Genomic DNA, 23,007 nt, shown 5'->3' on the forward strand with positions numbered 1-23,007 from the left:
TGATCCCATTCCTACCAGAGCTCTTGCTGCATGCTCTTTGTATCAGTTAGTGTGACTGCAGAGGAAACCAATTGAGCAAACTGATCCAGAAGAGTGTACCATCCCCCAAAATCAACAGTTACATTCGGTGTCAACTGTCTGAACTGAGTGACCTCCCTGTTGTCACAGCTGATGTGTGGATGCAAAGAAAGGAAATGGAATATGCAAGCATCTTGGAGGCACTGTGACATAATTTTGAGAGTAGCCTACAGATATATATGTAGTCTGATAAAGAGTTTGGATTCATTACCCGGTGTGCGATCCACCTGCTAGGTTGAGATATTGTTTATTTCAGAGTTGCGCAGTCTAGGTACCAGGTGGTTTCCCATAAAACTGGTACCTTTAGGACCTTCCACACTGCTCTTTATACAGTGCCTTATCAATACATTCACATGTTTGTACAGTCCCCTCGCCTCAGATTGGTTAGCTAATTAGCACACTGCTGACATGACACAATCACTCTGCTCATCATCAGAGAGGAAGGGGTCCCTAGGTCTCCCAACCTAGGGGCATGATTTTTCACTATTATTATGAGGATCTCATTAGAATATGCCTAATCTTTGTTCTTCAGGCAACTATTCACATTGCATTGGTTACTGACATATTCACGAGCACGTTTCCCTTGAGAATGTCAACACAATGGTCTTCCTGATTAGCAGTTCCTCAGTTAATAATTTTTCATGATTAACTTGGAGACACCTAAAAGACCCGGGTCATCTTGCCCTTTTTTCAAAGTGCGTATTTTATCTCTTTCACACAAAACAGAGTTAGCTATGTACTGGCATCACAGGTGATACTAAGTGACACTTGCAAAGTACGTTTCTAACTGATTAAAATTAAGGTAAAATTGAGGTTATCACAGGTTGCTCTCCTTTCTGTCCTCTGGTTCTGTCCTGTCCTTTTGTGTTCCTTCCTTTAAGCTCATCTTGATGTGAGCCAGTTCAGGGAGCTAAACCAGCTGGAAACCACCTTTCCTAAGGTTAGCCTTCAGCTAGCTTAAGCCCTCCTTCCAGCTCATGGCAGAGGGACGTGCCCCACTGCTACACAGGGTCAGAGGCAGGAGGGCATCAATGGAGAGACCAACAGAAGTGAAGCAACTCATTTCAATGGCGTATGCTGTCCCAGGCTATATCCTGGGAAAAGGGGTGCCTAAGGAAAGTATGTCAAGTCGTGAGATATTCCTGGAACCCGGCATTTCCATCATAGCTGGTTGTTCACATGCCACACATGTGACTGTTTTGGATTAATGTATAGCTTGCTAATGTCCAAAGTTTGTTCTGGTTTAAGTTTGCTTCCTTTTGCACACCCTGGTAGTTCCACTATATACATACAGAATCTAACAGCCAGTGGTCCACAGCTGGTAATTAGCACCATTTAGCAGCTGCTAAGCAGGATAATAGACTGTTATCCTTGAAGATCTCTAATAGGAATCGTAATGACTTGCTTACACTGCTTCTAAACCAGCTGGCATAAACTTGCTCTGCATGGTATGAGAGTTAAAAGAGGGACTGAGTCTCACTTCATGTGGAATGCAGGTCAGGGGTAATTTGATTTATGCCAATTAAGTAATGCTGGTGTAGGATCAACATAAATGATGGGTGAAAATGCAGCAGCATACAGTTTATTCAGCAGAAAATTTGTGTTGTATGCAAATTCTTCAACTTTCACTGTTACATTAGGGAAAAGCATACAATGGCAATGGTTTTCAAAGCTACTGCCCACAGAATGAGTTATTTTGCTGATGTGTGTTTTAACATTTTGCTTTTAATGACCATATAATTGGAAACTTGAAAAGTCTGAAATAAATTTAGCATATTTAGTAAAATATTGTAAGGATCTGAAACTTTTATTCAAGTCTGCAAACATTGTACAATTGGGTATCTCGGTAGGAGAAGAGTTGGTCTAAAAATTACACCAGTACTTTTATAAGCTTTTAAATTGACAGGTATTTCTCAGGTACATCCAGTAGGCTGTAAGCGCTTGTAATAACTGACTTTAGCATGTTGATGATGTTCTTGATGTTTTTTTTAGTCACCTTTCTCAGGAGAAAAACCCACACATAGAACACAGATAAAATATGTGTATAGAATGCAGGAGATAAGAAGTGCTAATATATTAGGTTCTTCATTTATTTATTTTACTTTGAAATACATAATTCACAATAGGTAGTTTGAAGTGAAAACTTTGTAAAGAGTCTTATTTAAGTTTACTATGTGATCAACTACTTTCCCCTAAGGTTAATTTTCTTTTTTTTTTTTTTAAAAAAAAAAAAAAAAAAGCTTTGTTTTTATTGTAACTTTACCTCACTAATAGAAATTCAGAATTTGTTCAGGTCTGTGCTACCAGCTTTTGATGACACAGCTGTTTTGACCTGGGAAATAGCTATGCTGGCAAAAACCCTACTGTGCTATCAGCTATGATGATAGAAGCAATATTTTTAGCTAAGCGTGTGTTATTTTGTGAGGGGATGTGAATCATTTTAGCAACAGCTCTGTAATGCATACAGAAGTTTTAGTTACACTGAGGTAAAATCACAGCTATACAAACAAGTGAGACCTTACCACAGCAGTTTGCCCCTTGCGACCTTTCTAGACCTCTAGCTCTGGAAGAGTTAATTCAAAAATAGAGGCAAAACAAGGGATGACCTCCATTACCTAGTACTCTGGAGTGCGTCCCCTTACAGAAATATCTTTGAGCCATGCAAGTGAATGGCTACTTCCAGTCTTCTCTAAATTACTGTAATCACTGTTTTTCCTTCTCACTGTGGGCATAAACATAGATATTGTCTACACAAGTTCTTGTATGTAAATGATGTATTTGAATTTTTGAATTTGAAAGTGTAACTATGAAGCAGGAAGGAGTTGAATATTGTGAAGAAAAAAAAGAAGAAAAAAAAAAGAAGAAAAAAACACAAGACTTTAGGAGTAAATATCTTCCAAAAAAGGGGAACTGAGAGAGAGAAGAAATCACATGTAGATGTTAGGTAGTACGACCTACGTGTTTTTAAATCTTGTTCCTCTGAAATGATCTGAGTCCATGCTGCTCTTCCATGTGAATATCTGTCTTTTCAGAAGAGATGCTTTGTGTGCCATTCTACCACTTAACTCATGGCATGTCATATTTGACTGCTGCCCTAGGAGATTAATTTGTATTACTGTGCTTGAGTACCCACTAGATTTTTTATGCCATTTGATTTCTGTCCTTAATATTTTCCAGTGGAGGCACAAGCTCCATTAAATTTTGCGTAGACAAAATGAAATGAAAGAGGGGGAGTTTGTCTGAAGTTTCCAAGTTAGCAGTTACTAAATAATGGTAGAGTGTAAAGATGAATTATTCTGGCTATGTCTATTGCAACAGAAATATCTGTCCCACTGAGGGAACTCCTCATGGATCTCATTTGAATTTGACTTGGTGTCTGGGGGCCAAGAGACAAAACTGTTATTTTTATGTGGTTTTCCAGTTCAAGGTACCTCAGATAACAGGAGGGATGTGTCCTTGACCTCCAGAGCGACTTGTGTTGGTAGGAAGCTGTTAGCATTGCTGGACACCTAGGCATGGACATATAGTAGTTGAGGGTACAAGTCCTGGTGGAATTATGGTGAAGAAAGGAAGGGAGCTGTCTTGTCATGTGCTTATCTCTGTTGCTTACAGTTCATTCCCATAGTGCAGTGATTGAGGTGCTGAACTGCACCCAAGCTTGGGGGCTGATTGATTTCTCCAGTAACAGAGCTTGGGAAAAATCTGACACATTTTGATATGGGCCTAACATTAAAGCTGGAAGAGAGGTCATCTGAGGATGTAGGACTACTTTTGTCAGTCTTTCATTGGTGTTTTGGTTTCTTCCTTTTAAAGGTAATGCTCTGTTGAATGGAGCTCTTGGATCAGCCTGACAATTCACATCATGCTTTTAAGTTCAACAAAGAATCAATGGTTATGTTGCTTTGGGGCCGTGGTAATCAGATTCCTGGCTGCCTGAAAAAAATTATAAATTACAAAGAGCCTGCCAGGGAGGATGGAAGCATCAGCCCCATCCTCATTAATGCTGTGTTTAAACAGAGGAAGGTAATAGGTTGGATAAGACTAAGGTTCTCAAATTCAGCCACTGTGGAAAATGTCTTTTTCCTCCCTTCATTTCTGCATTCTGTGAATGGGGTAACACTTAGTTGTCCAAATGGTGTGTGTATTTTCTTTATAATCTGTTTTCATGTAGCAAAGGTGGGAATTGAGTTGCAAGGGTTCTTCAGAAAATGAGAAGTACATTGAGGTTTGAACAATTTTGACAGATGTTGCCAGTGGTTACTGGAAATATTTTAAGAGTGGAAAAAGCAGTAGGATTATGAATCAGTGGTTTGAAAAGCACATTAAGGGCATGACTTCTCTGAATAAGCATTGTATCCCAATGGGTAGGGCTTGCTTTGAAAGCATCAGCTGTCTCACTAGTTATGTAGTAAAAGTATTGCTACTGTAAATGTATTTGTTTGGCAAACAAGCAGAATTAAAAGAATGATTAAATCTACAAATAATTGTTCTTAAATTTTAAAATTTTGTTTTTACCTTATGATGGGAAAAGGAAGTGTTGTTGAATGCAAGAATGCATTCACCAAAAAATGGTGACATCAGGGGCGACCATATTGCTCTCTACAGATACCTTAAAGGAGGCTGTAGCGAGGTGGGGGTTGGCCTGTTCTCCCATGTGACTGGTGACAGGATGAGGAGGAATGGGCTAAAGTTGCGCCAGGGGAGTTTTAGGTTGGATGTTAGGAAGAACTTCTTTACTGAAAGGGTTGTTAGACATTGGAACGGGCTGCCCCCCGGGAAGTGGTGGAGTCACCATCCCTGGAGGTCTTTAAAAGACGTTTAGATGTAGAGCTTAGGGATATGGTTTAGTGGGGACTGTTAGTGTTAGGTTAGAGGTTGGACTCGATGATCTTGAGGTCTCTTCCAACCTAGAAATCCTGTGATTCTGTGATTCTGTGATCTTGCTTGATTTCATTTGCTGTTCTGATTAAGAATAACATACCAGATATTGGTGTTCATCAGTTAATCTCTTATGCAGCTGAGTCATCCAACAGGTTTCTCAAAGCTACTTGTGGTACAAGCTGAAAATACAACTGGAATGAGAGAGGTGTGCTACAGAGGCGTGAAAGTGGCATACAGAGTTCAAGATACAAGTATTGGACAAGCAGTCTGATTATGGAGTGAGTAAAGGGCAATATATGGCCCTTCCTTAACTGACAACAGAAGTATTCTATTCTTTGTGGTTCAGCATCACTTCTGTTGTCCAGTTACACGGGTTCATGGTCAGCGTATGCCAGAACTGCTTTCAGCTGTTGCTGAAAGTGGTGGCTGTGCCATTCTGCCTGTTTGTAGCTATTGCTACATCCCCAGATAGTTGGTCTAGTTGAAAACTAATCTTTATCTTGTGCCAGCACAAGGGAGGTGGCAGAAACATGCAGCCTGAGGCAGGAGGAGAGTAGAATAATCCATTTGAGCAACAGCATGGTCTTAGGCTTCTAAAGTAAGCCACAGTTCCTCACATAATGAACAAGTAAAGCCTTCCAGCTAGAGTAATCCCTGCTAAACTGAAGAGAACAGAAGTAAATGTTAACAAAGGTCACACTATCTAGCTGCTACTCCCAGAGGAACAATTGCTAGAAACATCTACTGGTACTCTATTGAATATATAGCAATACACAGCAAAAGGCCAATTATAAGTTTTATATATATTGGACATTTTTTTGTCTTTTCTGTTACAAATAAAACTGGGTTTGCCTAGCTCTGAAGTTTGCATTACCATCAGCAGGTGACCACTGGTGAGCTGTTGATAGTCCTGGGTTGTCTGAAATCATCTGCAAGACTCTGCTGTCACTTCAGACCTGTATTCCTGTAGTCTCTAGCACGTAAGGTCACAGACTGTTTTACATGGTAGAACAGCTATTAGACATAGCACAGCATAAGTACTATTATCATATATATCAAAATTATTAACACTACACCCTGCATGGCACAGGTCTTCAAAGTTAAAACTAGGACATTGACTAGTTGTCACTGGTCATTAGCCAATTGCTGTAACAGCTCAAAAAGCTAGAACAACTCTCCAAATAAGCCAAGACAAGCACAGACAAAGTAAGCCTTACAGCTGAAGTCCCATATGCAAAGCTAGTACGAGGCTTGTGGCTGGTAACAGGCATGGCAATGCTGTCTTTACTGGACTATAGGGCTACACAGTAAGTCGTAATTCAGTCAATGAATTGTGGAAAGCTGTTCAGCTCATTGGAGTCATCCAGTTACAGTTGTAGCATAAAGCATATGTAAAAAGCTACCCTGTTATCTTTTTTTTTTTTTTTTTTTTTTACCACAGAGAGACTGACTTTATCACTTCAGTGCTTTCTTTATTTTTTCTTTATTAAATAGTATGGTTTGTGAAAGATTGTATTAGTTCTACTACAAGTAGCTGATAATTTTGCATGTCAAATCTGAAAGATGTTGGAGGAATGGATGGACCTCTTTAGACACACCAAGGAAGTGCTTGAGAGTTTCCTGAAAATTTTACTCTCATTTTATTTTTATTTTTTCAAGTAACTGTCAGCTTTTCGTGTTAATGCCCATTTTCAGTCTCCTCATCTTGTATGAGGACTTCTCTTCCATGAAAGATTAAACAAGTTTTAAAAGAAATCCCTTGGAAACTACCTAAAAAATTGCACTAATTAAGAGAGATATAGCATTTCTGGAATTTAGCTGTGTGCATGTCTGTGTGTATCTTTTTGTCCTCATTAGGGCAATTTATCAAAACTTACTAGCAGTAACTAGAGTAGTTCTATCAAAAGGAAAAATTGAACATAAAGTGAAGATTTTCCTCTTGGCTTGTAGAGTCTTCAGTGAATGACCTAAGTGAACTGTATGCTGGGGAGGGGAATTTTGTTTGTGGCCTTTTCTTTGATTGCTTTTTTATTGTGTTTTACAGGATGGGGGGTAAATTCAAGGAAAAAAAAAATCAAGGAAAGAGGGATGTTTTTTACTTGCGTTATATGCAGAGGGACATAGCACATAATCCTAATTCAAAACAAAGACTGTTGCCCAGTTGAAAGAAGAGTTTGCATATCCTGCCCTGGTAATCTTTGTGATGTGAATTTCCTGAAGCACTGATAAAACTACATTTAATAATGCGGGAAAATAAGTCAGACAAAGAAAACTGAGAAGAGAGCTTTTATCCACTTACCCTGATTTTTTTTAATATGACTTGATGATTTGTTTATGGTCATAATTATTTAATATTCTACTTCAAGCTTGCAGTTTATGTATCAATTCTTTGTGATGTAATCTTTTTATTTATTTTTCTGGGAGGGAAAACAAAGCAAAGATTAATTATTATGAATTTCAATCTCAGATCTAGAAAAGGTCTGTCATTTTTTGATTTCGACAGCAAGGTATTGCTGAGTGGGTCTGGAAAGGTTTTATTTCCTTTTGCATGGAAGATGTTCTACAAGAACCAAGTCTTTGGTGGCTTTATGGAGGGAAGAGAATCAATAAATTGTCCATATTTTTTTTTATACACAAGTAGCCAAATTGTTTTTGTGTCACTTAGTTACTATTTTAGGCTACAAATGAAATTCATGTGTAGTATTTTTAGAGATGCAGTTTCCCAATCCTCTGACCTTCTTGTGTGCCCTGCTCCTGCCAGACAGGAAAGGTCTTCATCCTCTGTATTTGCTTAGAGAGACCTACCCAAAGAACATTTTTGGTGCTCCCCAAACTTTTAATGAGTGATTTAATCTCAATGACCCAACAAGAAATTTTGAACTTTATTTTTGCTGGAATCATTTTCTGTCTTTTGAGCCAGTTCCCAGAGGCAGACGTAGGCAGAGGTAAATGATGCATATGTTTTTTTGTGAATGGGGGAAGGGAACAAGGCCTTTTGGTTGTCTCTTTATTCAGCTCATCACATCTTGCGAAAACACAGACTAAAAATACATTTTTGTTATCACCCTTAGCCAATATAAGAGTGTGCTGCTACCAAAATGCAGTGTGCTTTCTCTGCCTCTACCTGATTTATGCATTTGTATCCTCTGTACATGTGCTGATGGAGCACATCAGCACAAAAAAAAAATAAATTAAAAATACTGGTGCAGTTGAGTATGCAGCTGCATAGGTGGGAAGAGCTGTCAATGCAGTGAAGACCAGACCTTCCCCCCATGAGACTATACCTTATAAGTGCTATTTTCAGTGAATGATGCACTCCCACCGAAGTCATCAGTTAAAGTCTCCTTGAGAGCAGAATTTCAGTAGTTTAATAATTCCTGCAAATCACACCTTTGAGGACTATCTGCCTTAATTTCCATATCTCTGTGGGTGGAACCAAGCCATAGTTCACATTTCTAACCAACACACAGAGCCCATAAGAAAGAATGCTACACAAAACCACTGCTATTAAGGGGTTAAGAAACTAAAATGGGTGGAATTTATCTTTTCCCTGCTGAAAAGGAGGGACAGAGGAAGGAGAATGAGTATTAATTTGTTCAGATGAAATCCTGATCAGATTGGCAGAAAGAAATTACATTTGGGGCCTTAAGAAATGCTTTGTGATATGGAATTTGTATTTTCTAGCTTGCTAAAGAAATGTTAATAGCACATGAACACTGAAAATACCAACTCCTGCAGATGATATAGTTGCACACCTATTTAAGGAGGGAGGATTCCAAAGAAGGTATTAAATACTTAATCCTGAGGTAGAAGAAGCATCTCCTTATGCGGTCAGCAATTTAGGCAAAAGAAGGAAGGAACTTAGTTTTGAAGATTATTTTTAATGGACTCTGTCTGGATGAGGACAATTTTGTACTTTAGTATTGAATTTCTGTGTCTGAGAGCAGAAAAATCCATTGCTTTTTGTCATTCATTCATTCATTTTTCTTGAGGTTATGAAAATTTGTAAATATTTCTCCACCCTCCCTCTCTCCTTTGGTGCTTTTCATCTCTCTTGGCAGTTGTTGTACTGTTCATTTATTCCAGGTTACTTACTGTTCCACTTCTACTTTTAATGGACGAGCTGGAGACAATGATGGCTTCTAATTGTAGTTAGCTTTCAAAGTGGCATTTGCCAGAACATGAAGTCTTTCAGAGTCATATAAATTAACTGAAATGAAAACTTAGGTGAGGTGATATGGATACCACAGAGGTATTTGTAAAGTGTGAATTTGTACAGTGGTTTGGATTGATGTTTGATTTTCAAAGTTTAAACATGAGCAGATGATTAAATGGATTTGTATAGCTAGTATAAATATTTGCCCAATATACCACTGTGTTTACTATGTGTGAAGCAGTTAGTAATGATGAAGCCAAGTCTTTCCTTGTCTGTTTTCACTTCAATTTTACAGGCTTATGACCATTTGGCAATTTTTCTTTCTTGTCCAGAATATTTCTAGGACACCTGATCAAAAATAATTCATCCTTTTCAGAAGACATTGCTTATGCAAATTGACAGTATCTGAAAAGAAAAATGACCCCTTTCAAGTAGGTCAGGTGAATGTTTGAATGCAGTAAGAAATTTAAATATACAGCGAAAATGGAGTTAGAAGACATTCTCCAGAGAAAGAAAACACACACAAAAATGCATAGATAAGGAAGAAGTGGTGCATATTGTCTTCTTCTTACAGAAGTTAGGAGGACAGCCTTGAGACCAGTTTATGATCATCAAGAGGTTGCAGTAGCTCAGAGTTCTGGGGTGCTCAGTGCTTTGCAGACCTTTGCACAACTCCATCCAGGACTTTTAAAAAGCAATTTAAAACAGGATTTCCAGATGATGGGGGCAGAATGAGCTGTGTTCTTATACAGTGAACAATATAAGCAGTTAGTCTCCTAGATGGAGGCCTTTTAGAAGGGCTTTTCATACGAGTTTAGTGAAGAAAGGGTTGCAGTGCAGGGGTGAGTTCCCCTAATAACGTCTGGCAGTGTCACAGCACCATCCTGCTCCAGGAATGAGCACCAGTAGCATGAGTTAGTAAATGCTTTAATTGCAAGTGAAAAGGTTATAAAGGCAGTAAAGACTATTGGGGAAAAGTGCTGAATTTTCACACTTGAGTGAGCATTAACATGCAGGGTTGTTTTTTTTTTTTTTTCCTTGCATTTATAAGCGTGTTTTCATTTCAAAAGGGAGGCTGATACGTGTAAATGGGAGAGGAGTTAGGCTCTGAATATCATTTTAAGAATTATGCTGTGTCGGTGATCTGACAATGCACTGTAAAGGTTAAATTGAGTGCAGATCATTTAGCTATGGTATGATGATTAATTTTGAGTGATATAAGTTGTGAACGCTATTTTCAATTATTTACTGAAAAAGCCAGCAGGTCCCATGGGAGCTCTGCAAAGTCAAATAAAACCAGTTGACTGTGATTTTGACCTTGAGAGAGGGTCTTGCCCCTCCCCTCTCCTATGTATAGAACTAACACGCTCATCTGGCCTCTTGAGAAGTCCTTGATACTGTTCATATTTAACATCGTTATCAAAGGTCCTTTGCTTCCAGGCCTAGTCGTTAAAATAGATGAGATGGGAAATGCTGACATGATAGTTTTGCAAATGTTATCTCAGAGGTTTGCATATATTATTAAATCTGTTAATGAAGATGATGAAGAATCAGGCTATTAACAGCTCAGAATTGGCTCCATTGCTGCATTAATTCTTGTTCCTCTTTTCTTTGATATTTCAGTGTTACGACTGTTGAAGGATGGTGCTGATCCTCACATGCTTGTTTCCTCAGGAGGCTCCTTGCTCCATCTGGTAAGAGTGATGGAAGATTAGTGTTAGTAACCGTGGATAAATATGGTGGGATACAGAGTAGCAGATTGGACATATTAACAAGAAAGGCTTAGCAATGTTTTATCTACACTGTCCCCCACAGTCATTATGATGGCATCCAGCTATGCCTGTGAAATAAGTGGTCATTTTCAAATTGCTTATGAAAGGATGGATCATGTCATATGAATGGTAACCAACAGTGTAGAATTAAACATTTTATTTACGAATTATCTGCACAGTAAATAAGAACAAAGGAAATACTGCTGGATTCTGAATATGGAATTATATGGTTCAAAGATTCACAGATCCTATACGAAAAACACTGTGATGCGACATTTTCCTTTTGTTTCTGTGCATATTTCTTGCTCAAATTTTCTACACATAGATATTGAACAGATTGTCAGCATTTAGTTTATCATTTTTTTGCCTAGCCATTTGGATTAAGTAGAAAAGAGAAGATGATAGAAGGAAAACTGTGTGCAATAACCAAAAGAGAAGCAACATGTAAGGGCATGTGGGAGAAGGACTGCCAGACAGACAAAACTGTAGGGGAAAAATTTCAGCTTTGCTGAAGCCAGTGTCAAAACTCATCATAAGTAGGATCTTAAGTCTGATTATACTTTACTTTGATCTGTGGAGCTTCAATTGCAAATGTGCTTTCTTTACAATGTGTAACTATTTTAAGATATTTGAATTCGACTTTGTTTCACAATGCTGCTGAAATAAATTTGACTTCAGAAATACAAGGGCATAAAAGAGCATCTACTTAAAAGTTTGCTGGCAGAGTGTTTCATTTTAGATCCATTGGATTAAGTTTCTCATAGTATGTACACAAAATAAAACATTTTCTTGATGAAAATGGATCCTGTAATGTTACTGGGGTACAGCATACCTGCAGCCATACTCTTGCAAGATATAGCATTTTCCTTGTGTAATGAATTTGTGCTCTTCATCTTCTGTGGCTGTGCTGCTTACAAAGATTTTGGGAAACAGAGGCGTAGATAGGTGTAATAATGAGGTGAAACAGAGACAACAGAAGTTCTCTTTTCTGTCTTCCAACTCTTTGCCTTCTGCAAAAGGTTCTCAATCACACTCTAAAAATGCAGCCCATACGAGATGTTATCTTTAGGATTCCCAAACTGAGACATCCTAAATCTTATCCTGTGTTGAAAGCCCCAGGAGACAACCCGTATCTTCAGTGTAGCTGATGTGATGTGTCCTATTGACATTTTAGAATGAAAGAAAGATGCATCCTTTAAGGATTTTAGGTTCCTTTGTCTAGTTCAACTGCTACGCACTTTTTAACTGCAGATTTTAGTGAACTGTGACTTTTCAGGTTTCTTGATCATCTGCATCATACCCTGTAACACTGGCATGCTCAGTATCTCTCCACTGGTGCCTGCTGCTTCACAGGCACAAGTGCTTCAAAAGGACAGAAAGCTTCCTGCAGCAAGAAAAGCACAGTAGAGATCTGTGTGTAACCTGCTGCCCCAGTTTAGTCAGTGTTACTTATAAGTACTCAGAATTCATTTACAGGAAAATGACAGTCCTATCTGAGACAGATGCAAACCTGATGTCAGTGAAAGCTGGTTTTGACCCTGACTTGGGAGCAGTACAGTAGGAGGGGAGAGTGATAATGCAGGAAAATAGATTAGTGAATTTTACTTTTCTGTGAGAACTCAAAATAGTAATTGTGCATACATCTTTAATGTATTTTTGAACCTCACTCAGATCCATTATATGTACCAGTTTTATCACTATATTTCCATGTAAGTTACTTTAGAGAAAGGGGAGCCTGATCAGTGCTTACTCTTTTCATTTACGGGACAAAAGTTTTTACTCCAGAATGAATGGAAAATATATTTATCTGCATGTTTCACTTAAAAACTGATTCACGATATAATTCCTTTTTCTTCTTCCACTTGTCTTATCTTCCAGAATGTGATATGTTTCTAAAAAAAATGGATTCTGATTCATATGGATTCTGTTGCTATCTCTGTAGGCAGTATTCCAATATGCTTAAATCTCAGGTAGGCCATGGGATCTTCAAAGGCGTTCATTAGAATCCATGAGAGGAGAAGTACCAGAAAAGTTAGTTCTTATCTGAGTTGCATTTAGTGGGAAGCTCAGTAATGGTGTATCAATTCACACAGGCAATTGCCCAACCCATGCCAGAAACTAAGTATATGAGTGCCAATTTTCTTCTGCAACTTTGATGGATATTGCCCAATTGCTTCACAACTGCCATTAAACAAGGATTGAGGGGCAGCAGGAATTATATTGCTGCTACAAATCTAAGGCTGTTTTAAAACTGGCAACATAAGGCTCTCTACAAAAGGATCTTATCTATTAATAATACACAAAATGGCTCAGTGATGTCTGAGAATTGCTTTGTACAGAAGCTCTCTGGATTTTTTAAAATTATTTTTATTTGCTTAACAATGCCTTGAAAATGTGATTGGTATGAGATTATGTTGATCTGTATTATAAAATGTCTTATCACTGATTTGCTAAAAGTTGAACATAGAACAACTCAATTTAAGTTTTACTGCTGATACAATGAATGATGCAGTGAAACAAAAGTATCTGTAGAGTTAAGTTACAAGCTAAAGGAAATACATTACTTCAGAATTTAATTTCTGTTTTTAATTTGTCAGTATGTGTGAAAATCACTTAATGCAGGACTGGATGTTAGCATCCTAGAGTTTAATTTCCGTCTTCTAAAGTATCTACATTATGTCTATATTCATGAACCCAGAAGTATATGCAATTCCCATGTTCATCTGAGTATCTCAGCTATGTCTTGACTTCACAGTGGAATCCAGCTGGGCATATTTCCATCTTCCCCTTTTCCTCCAGTGTCCTGGCTTTCATGCCAGATTAATACTGATGAGCAAACAGGATGCCTTGTTGTGGTTCCCCATGAGTTACAGACATAACAGCATAGTTATTTCACCCTCCCTTGCATATGGCCTGTAAATTTCACTATATTTGTGCTCTTAGCATATATGTGTGGTTTCCAGAAGAGGGAAATATTACACAGCCTTAAATATTGCATGAGGCATAGTTATTAAAGTTGGTATTCAAAATGTCTGAGTACCTAATATAGAAACTTAGGCTCTCTGTAGCCTCTCTCCAGTGGTGAAGGAGAAGGGATCCCTACTTAAAGAGTCACTGAGATTATATGCAAGGCTAGACTGAGGATGTTAACTTAGGTGCTCTGGTTGTCCTTTGAAGTATTATCCACAAGCACATGGGGTCAGAGGTGTGATGAGAGTAGTAAGCTCAAAACAGTGGCTATGCCAATTTATTCTTCTCTGCTAAAAATAGTGATCTCCATCCTCAAAATGAAACAAAGTGTACAAACACACACGCCTGCACACATACACATACCTACACAGCCCCCAAACACACTCATAGTGTGTAGCGTATGTGTCTGTCAGAGAGGCTTGAACAGGAATTGCTATAGTTAGTGGATTGGAGACAGGAGTGGGTACAGAGAGGCGTGTATTGCTGCTACAATCTGCATAAAAGGCAGGAGTTCGTGTATTTGTGGACATATGCGTGTGTGGGTGTGCATATACTTACACCCTACCACTCACAATGTGTTCATTCAGTGCCTGTGCACTGATTTGGAATGACAGTACTGAACTGAAAGGGAATCTCATCTTCGCTGTAGCTTTCAGCAGATTTTATTTAACACTTTTTCACAGGGAATAAGGGATTCTTTGAATCATACACATGGAACTTGTTGTCTCCACAGAACTATTTCTATAGATTCATCAGCTGTTGTCCCCTACAAACACAGCAGTTTAACTGTGTGTCATCTGCTAAATTTAAATGTCAAATGGAGAGAAAAAAAAAAGTATGTAATAAATTCAGTTGTATGCTCGGTGAAACACCATCTCTAATCTGTTTTTCTTTCTTCTAGTGTGCTCGCTACGATAATGCCTTTGCTGCAGAAATTCTAATTGACAGAGGAGTAAATGTAAATCATCAAGATGAGGATTTTTGGACATCAATGCATGTAGCCTGTGCATGTGATAATCCAGATATTGTCCTGCTGCTGCTGCTAGTAAGTAAAGCAATCCAATGCGTTGTGTGCTTGAAAAGGAGACAGAATATAACATGCAGTCTGAAACTGCTGTGTAAATGCAGTATATTACTAATCATGTCAGTGAAAGCATATATTTTATGTGTTATGCTCTTGACATTATTTTGGTGATCAGGATTTTTAGGTGGTGTATAGCAAGGCCTATATTTTCAGTTTTTTAACAAGAATTCATTATGAATGTCATGTCAAGTCTTCCCTATCTCCTCCCTCTAGTCAGGAGCTTATATCTCTGATAAGCACTCAGTCCCAAATGGGATATTCAGATAATTTCTTTTCTCTTCTCCTTGTCACTTTCTGTTAAGGGCTGAGTTGGCAGACAATCTTATCAAAAACTCCTTCTTAAAAGCAAATATCCACTCAATTACACTCAGTATTCATAAAGAACTGTTTGTGGACATGATCAAAAAGAGGCCAATTTCATATTTATCTAAACAACTTTGACTTTTTGAAGCAGAGTATACCAAATGTAGTAATAGATATGACATTCAGCCTTTGTAGAAAACAGCTTTGTTCTTGTTGTGCTTCCATTCCTAGGATTGCAACCTTTAGTTTGACTTCAGGATATTAATGCAGCTGTTTGTCCTGGTTCATTTTATATTGCCCTTTAAAGCAGTAATGCTTAATCCACAGTCTGACTTAGTTTTCTAATCTATCTGCATAATTAAAAAATTTGTGTGTTCTTAATAGGTCACTGCAATTAGATCAGCATTTCTTAGTATACTCATAATGGTATTTCAATGTTACAGGTAAAGTTAAATGAGAAATGTTTTTGAAAGACTGTATACTTGATAATAGCTTTCATGGAATCACTTTGGGCAAGTGTCTAGTCCAACCCTCCTGCTCAGAGGAGGGCCAGCTACAGCAGCTTGCCCAGGACCATGTCCAGTAAGACACCAATATAGGCAACTCACTCCTGTGTTTGACCATCTGCACAGAAAAAAACAAAAACACATTTTTTCTTAGGTTTAAACAGAATTTCCTGTATTTTGGTTTGTGTCTATTACCTTTTGTTCTTTTACTAAGCACTGAGAATCCAATGGCTCCATCTTCTCTACCTCCCCCTCAAGTTTTTATACATACTGATAATATCCCCGAGTCTTCCCTTCTCAAGACTGGAGAGTCCCAGTTTACTCAGGCTCTCCTTGTGGGACAGATGCTCCAGTCCCTTCATCATCTTTGTGACCTTTTGCAGGACTAACTCCAGCATGTCCATGACTTTCATGTACTGAGAAGTCTGCAATCGGTACCTCACCAGTTCTGAGCTTTCACCAGTGCCTTGATCTGCTGGCAGTGCTGTTCAGGAAATCTTTGGTCCTCTTTGCCACAAAGAAGGAAATTGAGCTGCTGGAATACATTCAGAGAAGAATAACAAAACTAGTGAAAGGACTAGAAAACAAGACATATGAGGAACAACTGAAGGAACTAAAGTTTAGCCTAGAGAAGAGGAGGTTGAGGAGAGACCTTGTTGCTCTCTACAACTACCTGAAAGGAAGCTGCAGTGAGGAGGGTCATGGTCTTAGGCTGCAGGTGATAGGACTTGAGGCAGTGGCCTCAAGTTGCTCCAGGGTAAGTTTAGATTGGATGTCAGGAAGAATTTCTTTGTTGAAAGGGTGGTTAGGCATTGGAACAGGCAGCCCAGGGAGGTGGTGGACTCTCCATCCCTGGAGGTATTTAAGAGACACATGGATGTGGTGCTTAGGGACATGGTAATGTGTGGACTTGTAGTGTTACGTGGATGGTTAGACTTGACGATCTTAAAGAACTTTTCCAGCCTAAATGATTCTGTTACTCTACAATCAGTATGTGAAGTAGCAACCACTGAGATTAATCTGGTAATTTACACCTTAAAGCTATTGTTTCAGGCTGTCTTGGCTACATTTGATTTCTTTCTGAAATACAGTTTTTCTTCCTTCTAGCACTTATGCTTCATTTTACAGAACACAGTAAGTCATATCCTGTACAAAATTAGCAAATAAATGAAAAATAATATATTGTATTCAGTTCAGAATTAGTAATGCCTTCCCTCCTTTCATCTCAGTTCAGAATTCCTAAGTTTCAGCCTTTATTTGAAATGAGAACAGGTAACCCTTGAAAGTTTTCCTTTACAGCCTCTTGTTCAATCACACCAAATTGGAAAGAATTTCTGAATGGAAAGATTCTTCCGCAGAAATAATGTTGTGTCCCACGTGAACATGTGTTGTGTTTTTAAAGTACTCTGACAACTTTCATGAAAGATTTTTTTTTTGGTGTTTGTGGAGTATAGTGTATGCTATTCAATTAGAGTGCCATCACAAGTAAACAGTCTTCAGTAGTCTTCAGTAGTAGAGAGGATAATCTTTTGACTTTGTTCAGGATGGTGAATTATATTAATATGATTTTGAGTTAATGACTGCTTACTTTGATGTAATGACATGTATCTGATGAAAGCATTGTAGCTACTACCTGACCTTTTGGCTTCACCAAAACGTTTGTTTTGAACCTGAAATTACTTTTACACTGTCCTGTGCTTCTTTTTTCCAATTTGTTAATTTGGTTTTAGCATTGATCTGCACTAGATCTTCTCTGGTAGACTCTTAGGATTCTGATGGCCACTGAGGCTGCACCTGCTCTAGAAAACTGACAGGTGTCCAGGACCATTCCTGGACCATGATCATCTGTAGTAGTAAAGTGTTAGAATGGCCTCTGGTATGAATTTGGCATGTGCCATTTAACTTTCTTCCAAACAGCTCCCCAGCACAGATTTGAAGCTGGAAGGTCCCAGGGTCCAGGTTATATCCAGCAGTCATGATGTAGAGAGGCTAAAAGACTATTGCTCTAAACATAGTCTGTTCGCTGCCAGCTGGCTTCAATGCCTGGAGTTTTCTCAGGTGCATGTGATTCAATAGTAGAGATACAGTTTTTGTCATACTTGGTCTCTTTGGAATGTCCACTTTCTCAGCTTTTCTATTACAATTGTAATTAGGTGCAGTAAATGTACAAAGTATCATGTATAAATCTGACTTTCTGCTCTTAATGCTTAAAATTGTATTGCTTATCTAACTACAGCTATCAAATAGGTTTGGTAGGAATAGCTCATTCTAAACATTGTAACTACTCTTGGCAAATAAGAAATGCAAATACAAGAGGATATTTTATCTCTTGTATTGCCTTGATCTGTTCTATGTACATACTTTTGAAGCCTGTGTTACCTTGAATTCTGTGTGTATTCCTAAATGTATAAGCTGATTAGAATGGAAAAGCTTGTCCATAACGGTTCTTGTATTGCTATATGGGGAATTTTCAGAAATACCGAATACTATGCTGTTGTTGACATTAACAGGATCAGTTAGGGTTATGCTGGATGCATCTAAAAATTTTCCCTGCCTTTTTTTTTTTTTTTTTGCAAACCCAGTCTAATAAAAAACAGTTAAGTATTTCTATACAGGGTTATATCCAAAATTATTTTTCAGCCTCCATCATTTGAATGTTGTTTGATTTAGTCCCTGTTTATTACAAGCTGTCTTCTGAAGGTTCAAAATATCTTCTGGTAACTTGGAATAAATAGGACATATTATATCTTAAGGTTTCAATAAGCAGGGTTACATCCATATGGATTTTTACATTTACTGTTGGAATTTTCTGTATTATTTGCAATAACTGCTAATGAAGTTGCCCACCTTCTAGGTGGACAGCACTTTCTACAGCAAAATTTCCTTGACCACGTAAATAATAACTTTATACTCTTTGTTCAGGGGTGGGAATAATAAATGGAGTAGTATGGCAGAGAATTATTCTTAGGTAAGCAGTAGTTTTTGAACCGTGACATTAATGCTGTCTTTAATAATATTTGACAAAGTGAAAATGGAAATTGAGGTTGGAGGGAAGTATTTTTCACAACCCTGAACTGTCTTTGTGTGAACATTTGATATTAGAAATTACTTTGCCTTGAGGTTGCGGTGTTTCATGGGCCATGTCTAATGTGTAGCATGAGCCTGGATAATGCTAATATGAGCCACAGGCAGCTTCTATTATGCCACACATTTTAGCTGGAAGAATAAATAACACTTCATGTGCCCTCATGAATTACTTCCAGATAAATATTTCTTCTGGATTGACTTTATAACCTGGACAATGCTATATTATCTGTTTTAAAGATGTGAACTAAAATATAACAGCATGGTCCTTAAATGGAGACCTGTGCAAATTCTAATTCCTGCCAAACTGTCATACTGACCAGTGGAGGTTTCCTCACAGAGGGTTTCAAAATGTTTCTCAAAGGGAAAATAGAAAAAAAATGAACATGGAGTATATATAGATTGCAGAAGGCCATCAAGGAAGACTTAATTAAGCATACCCATTTTGTGATTATATCCCACTTTCATGATTCATGTCTTCATGTACCCTGGCTCAGCCAGGATAGTGACGTATCTATCATCAGTTTAGCTGTGGTAACTCACTGTTTCTGTCCAAAGACAAAGCTCCTTAGCTGAAATGTCTTTCCCTGAAAGCTAGGAGGGGCTGTAGGTGTTTGTAATGCCATCATCTGCTGTCATTTCCTACTGGATGCCTACTGAGATTGTGGCATGTTTGGGGAATACATGCAGATGAAATGCTTGAAGCAATTTCCTTCCTCCCCAACATTTACCCAAGGTGGTTTAGCTTTCTGGGGAACGTATTTATGTCTTCTCCATTTTGTAGCTGTCAGCAAGGGAGGACACTGGGCAGTTCAGAAAGGAAATATATCCTCGTCTGCTAAATAGTCAGCCACTGAAGAACTTGCCCCGGGGCAGCTGCTAGCACACAAGGATCAAAGGTAATCCGCAGAGGTCTGGTTGCCATACATGCAAATGAGGTGGTAAAGGTCAGACTCATCAATCCTCGCATGGCAGCATCAGGGTTGGGAGTATCCCTTGGGGTAGGGGACTGTTTCTGTGGATGTTGTAATATAGGAGGCTTCCCTAGCAGGTTGAGGAGAGTGCTGAAGGGACTTCCATTTAGGAACAAAGATGCATAGGTTTACGTACATTTGTGCTCAAACGAAGTCTCCAAAAGAGCATGAAAAGCAACCAGATGGTATTAGAAGTGTCTGCTCTGTCTTGCCATGCTGCCTTTTGAATGCTCAGGTTGGGACATCCTGACAGCAGTTCTGTCCGGTTGGGGTGCGTTCCTTTTCCATCATCTCAGGATGCATTGCAACGCTGTGTTTTGCATTGATTTTTGGTACCAGTGTTGTATTAAATTGAAATACTAGCTAAGATTTGCCATTTAATATTCAAAGAGTTACAGAATGCCTAGACACTGGTACTTGGATAGTGTGCATGCATTGCTAGATGGAGGAAAGTATTTAGTCCACTCTGTAAATGGCTCTAAATTTACACTGATATCCCTTGCTTGCATTGTAATTATTCCTCCACATTACATACTTTCTAGCTCCACATATTTGGTTGACACTTAAAAGCAGTTAAAACTTAATTTGTGTACTATTCAAATTTTCACATAGTAGCATTAATACTGCTGCAATTCAGTACATTAACCTTAGCTACTCAAACAGTAGGGAATAAAAATAGCACTGTGTAAAACTGTTTTTTGTTTTTTTTTCTTTTCCTCTTCATTTTTCTTCAGCCTGACAGTATTTTTAATTATTATGAATTCTGTGCTCTAAGAATCAGCCCTAGATCATTAAAAAGGCAAAAGAGGTCAAGTTGTTCAGAGGCCTCACTTCCTCCAATGTATTCCCTGCCAGAAAGCATTTGAAAATTAAATGAAAAAATATAATGGATCAGATTCTCTTTTGTGCCTGTGCAATTCCATGATTTTTTTTTTATTTGGATCCTGACCCACACTGTCCTCTCTGCTTTTGAAACATGGTGTTTAGGTCCTTATTAAAAGGTTCACAGTCAAGTTGAGCTCCTATGTTTAGTTCCTTTTGTGAGACAAAGTATGACTGTGTTATGAACTCTAAGTATATTTATGACTTACTGCTACATTTTAATTTCAGAGCATGCCATGGATAATTCATCATTTAGCTGTACTGTTGGACTCACACATAACATTGGTAGTTATGACTATTTTTTTCCAGTACATCTTTGGTATTATTTTTATTTGTGGAGGGTGTCTTTTCCTTTCTCTCTTCCCCATTCCTAAATAGTCATGGAATTATTTTACATTGGAATTATTTTACATTGACTGACCTAAAGTTAAGAGCAGCAGAAAAAACAAACCAAAAAACAAAAACAAAACAAAACAAACAAACAGAGCAGGTGAGAATTCATTTTTATAGTGCAATTTACTTTATTTTACTATAATCAGGAGTCACCTTTTAGTGGGCAACATGAATATAATATTTTTCACCCACTAATGCAGATCTTGTCAAATGACACTAGGAAGGTGAAGACAGTATTCTAGTGTTTGTACAGTGGAGATTTATTCTTTCTTTGACCTGAAGGCATTACTGCAATAAACATGGCAGTTAATTAACTAGAATGGCAGAAAACAATACTACATCCTCATGAATTTTTACATATAGATAAAGGAAAATTGGGGAGTAGAAATACATTCTTAATATATCCCTTTTACAGACATTGCTAGGAAAAGCAAATCTAAGTGCTGCCCACCAGCCAATTAAATGTCTTTCTTCACGTGCTTTTTGGAAAATAGAGCTGAAGCACAAAATTCAATTCAGGCACAGAAGGCTACAAACACAGTTTATAAAACACAAAAAATGAGGCTGAATATTTTTGTCTGTCTCTCCTTCTCAAGAACTTACGAAAATCTGTGCTCAGCAGCATGAAAAAGGGAGTTATACTTGAATCATTTATTAAGTTTACAGTCACGAACAGTAGATGAACAGTGTTGGGGTATTTGAATTGTATAATGCTATCCTGTTTATGCAGTCATTTGAAAGCATTATTCAGTAGTTATGATGTCATCTTATGATGTCAGTTTGCTGATCACCTCTTCAAAATTCTTTATGCCATGAGAGTAAACCATATGATGTAACACATTTTAGCCAAAATGTTAATGCTGGTAAAACTGGTTAAATGTGAAAAGTGTGACTAGACTCTGTATTGTGATTTCAACTAGAGACTTGAATTTATTTATTTATTTTTAATAAGCTACATAGCTCTCTCTTACACTTTTTAGCAGTGTCTGTTCTTGCTTTGGCTTTTTCTAGCCTAGCCTATTGCTCAAACTGTAGGTCTACGACATACTCCTTCAACTCCTTCATTGTATTTTTTAGCATCTCCGTGTTATCTAGTACGTTGTTTTCCTTTGTCCTCATTTTCATGGGTTCTCAAATTGCTGCCAGAGATTCTGAGAAGTATTTTGGTGCACAGATGGTGTTCCCAGGAGGTGCTGGGTCTTCTAGGCCACCAGAAAACAAAACAAACAGTAGAGTATGTGGAGTGTGGAGCTTGTTAGGGTGGGATGGAAGGTGGATTTCACAGTTTCTGTCTCATCACAAGGAGCCAATGTACTAGAAAGGCAGTATTTAAGGCCCTGCAAGGGTAGATAGTGATTTCTGCTTCCTTTGCTTGTGCTTGAGGTGTGCCATACCTTACAGGCCATGCATGGAAACATCTAGTGATGTTGTTTATTAGAGGTGGATGGAAGCTGTTTTTATCATCCTTCAAAGTGGTGCTAAGCAAAAGTCTGTCTGTGCGAGCAGTAGAGCTGTGTCTGTATTCTTGTGGCCTGCAAAGGATATGAAGTCATCTGGGAAAGATGAGATTCTCCACACTCGCTTGTTTGTCCTCATCTTAATGTGACAAGAAGGAATTTAAATGTGTAACTTGTAAATTGTTGATTTTATTTCTTAATCTTCTCACTTGTCAGAGTTCTGAAGAGCTATTTGGATTTTCAGTGTAATTTAGGCAATCAGTAGAATAAACCTATTATGGAAATTTAACTTTCTCTATATTGAAACTTAATGATTCTACAAAAGGATCATTATGTCGTGCATAAAGGAAAGAATACAGAGGAAGCTACAGAGGATGTGCCATTAAACAGAATGTGATTATACAAGTTCAAACTTGGCCACTTGAACAATTCAGTTCTTACAAAACATACAGTAAAGTAAGTACTAT

The 23,007-nt window shown here is 38.0% G+C and overlaps 1 protein-coding gene across 4 annotated transcripts in view; it reads left to right on the top strand.

Moving 5' to 3' along the window:
• MYO16 (myosin XVI) overlaps window positions 1–23,007 on the top strand; it is a 378,556-nt gene that overhangs the window by 102,799 nt on the left and 252,750 nt on the right. For 3 of the 4 annotated variants that reach the window (XM_027444352.3, XM_072031861.1, XM_027444351.3), the window contains exons 3-4: window positions 10,739–10,809; window positions 14,759–14,902. In XM_027444352.3, the coding sequence (XP_027300153.2) occupies window positions 10,739–10,809; window positions 14,759–14,902 (215 nt within the window). Of the gene's footprint in view, window positions 1–10,738; window positions 10,810–12,770; window positions 12,858–14,758; window positions 14,903–23,007 lie in introns of those variants that run through there. The other variant, XM_027444360.3, reaches the window with a different exon arrangement.

The sequence above is a fragment of the Anas platyrhynchos genome, chromosome 1 (genome assembly GCF_047663525.1).
Source record: "Anas platyrhynchos isolate ZD024472 breed Pekin duck chromosome 1, IASCAAS_PekinDuck_T2T, whole genome shotgun sequence".
NCBI lineage: Eukaryota > Metazoa > Chordata > Aves > Anseriformes > Anatidae > Anas > Anas platyrhynchos.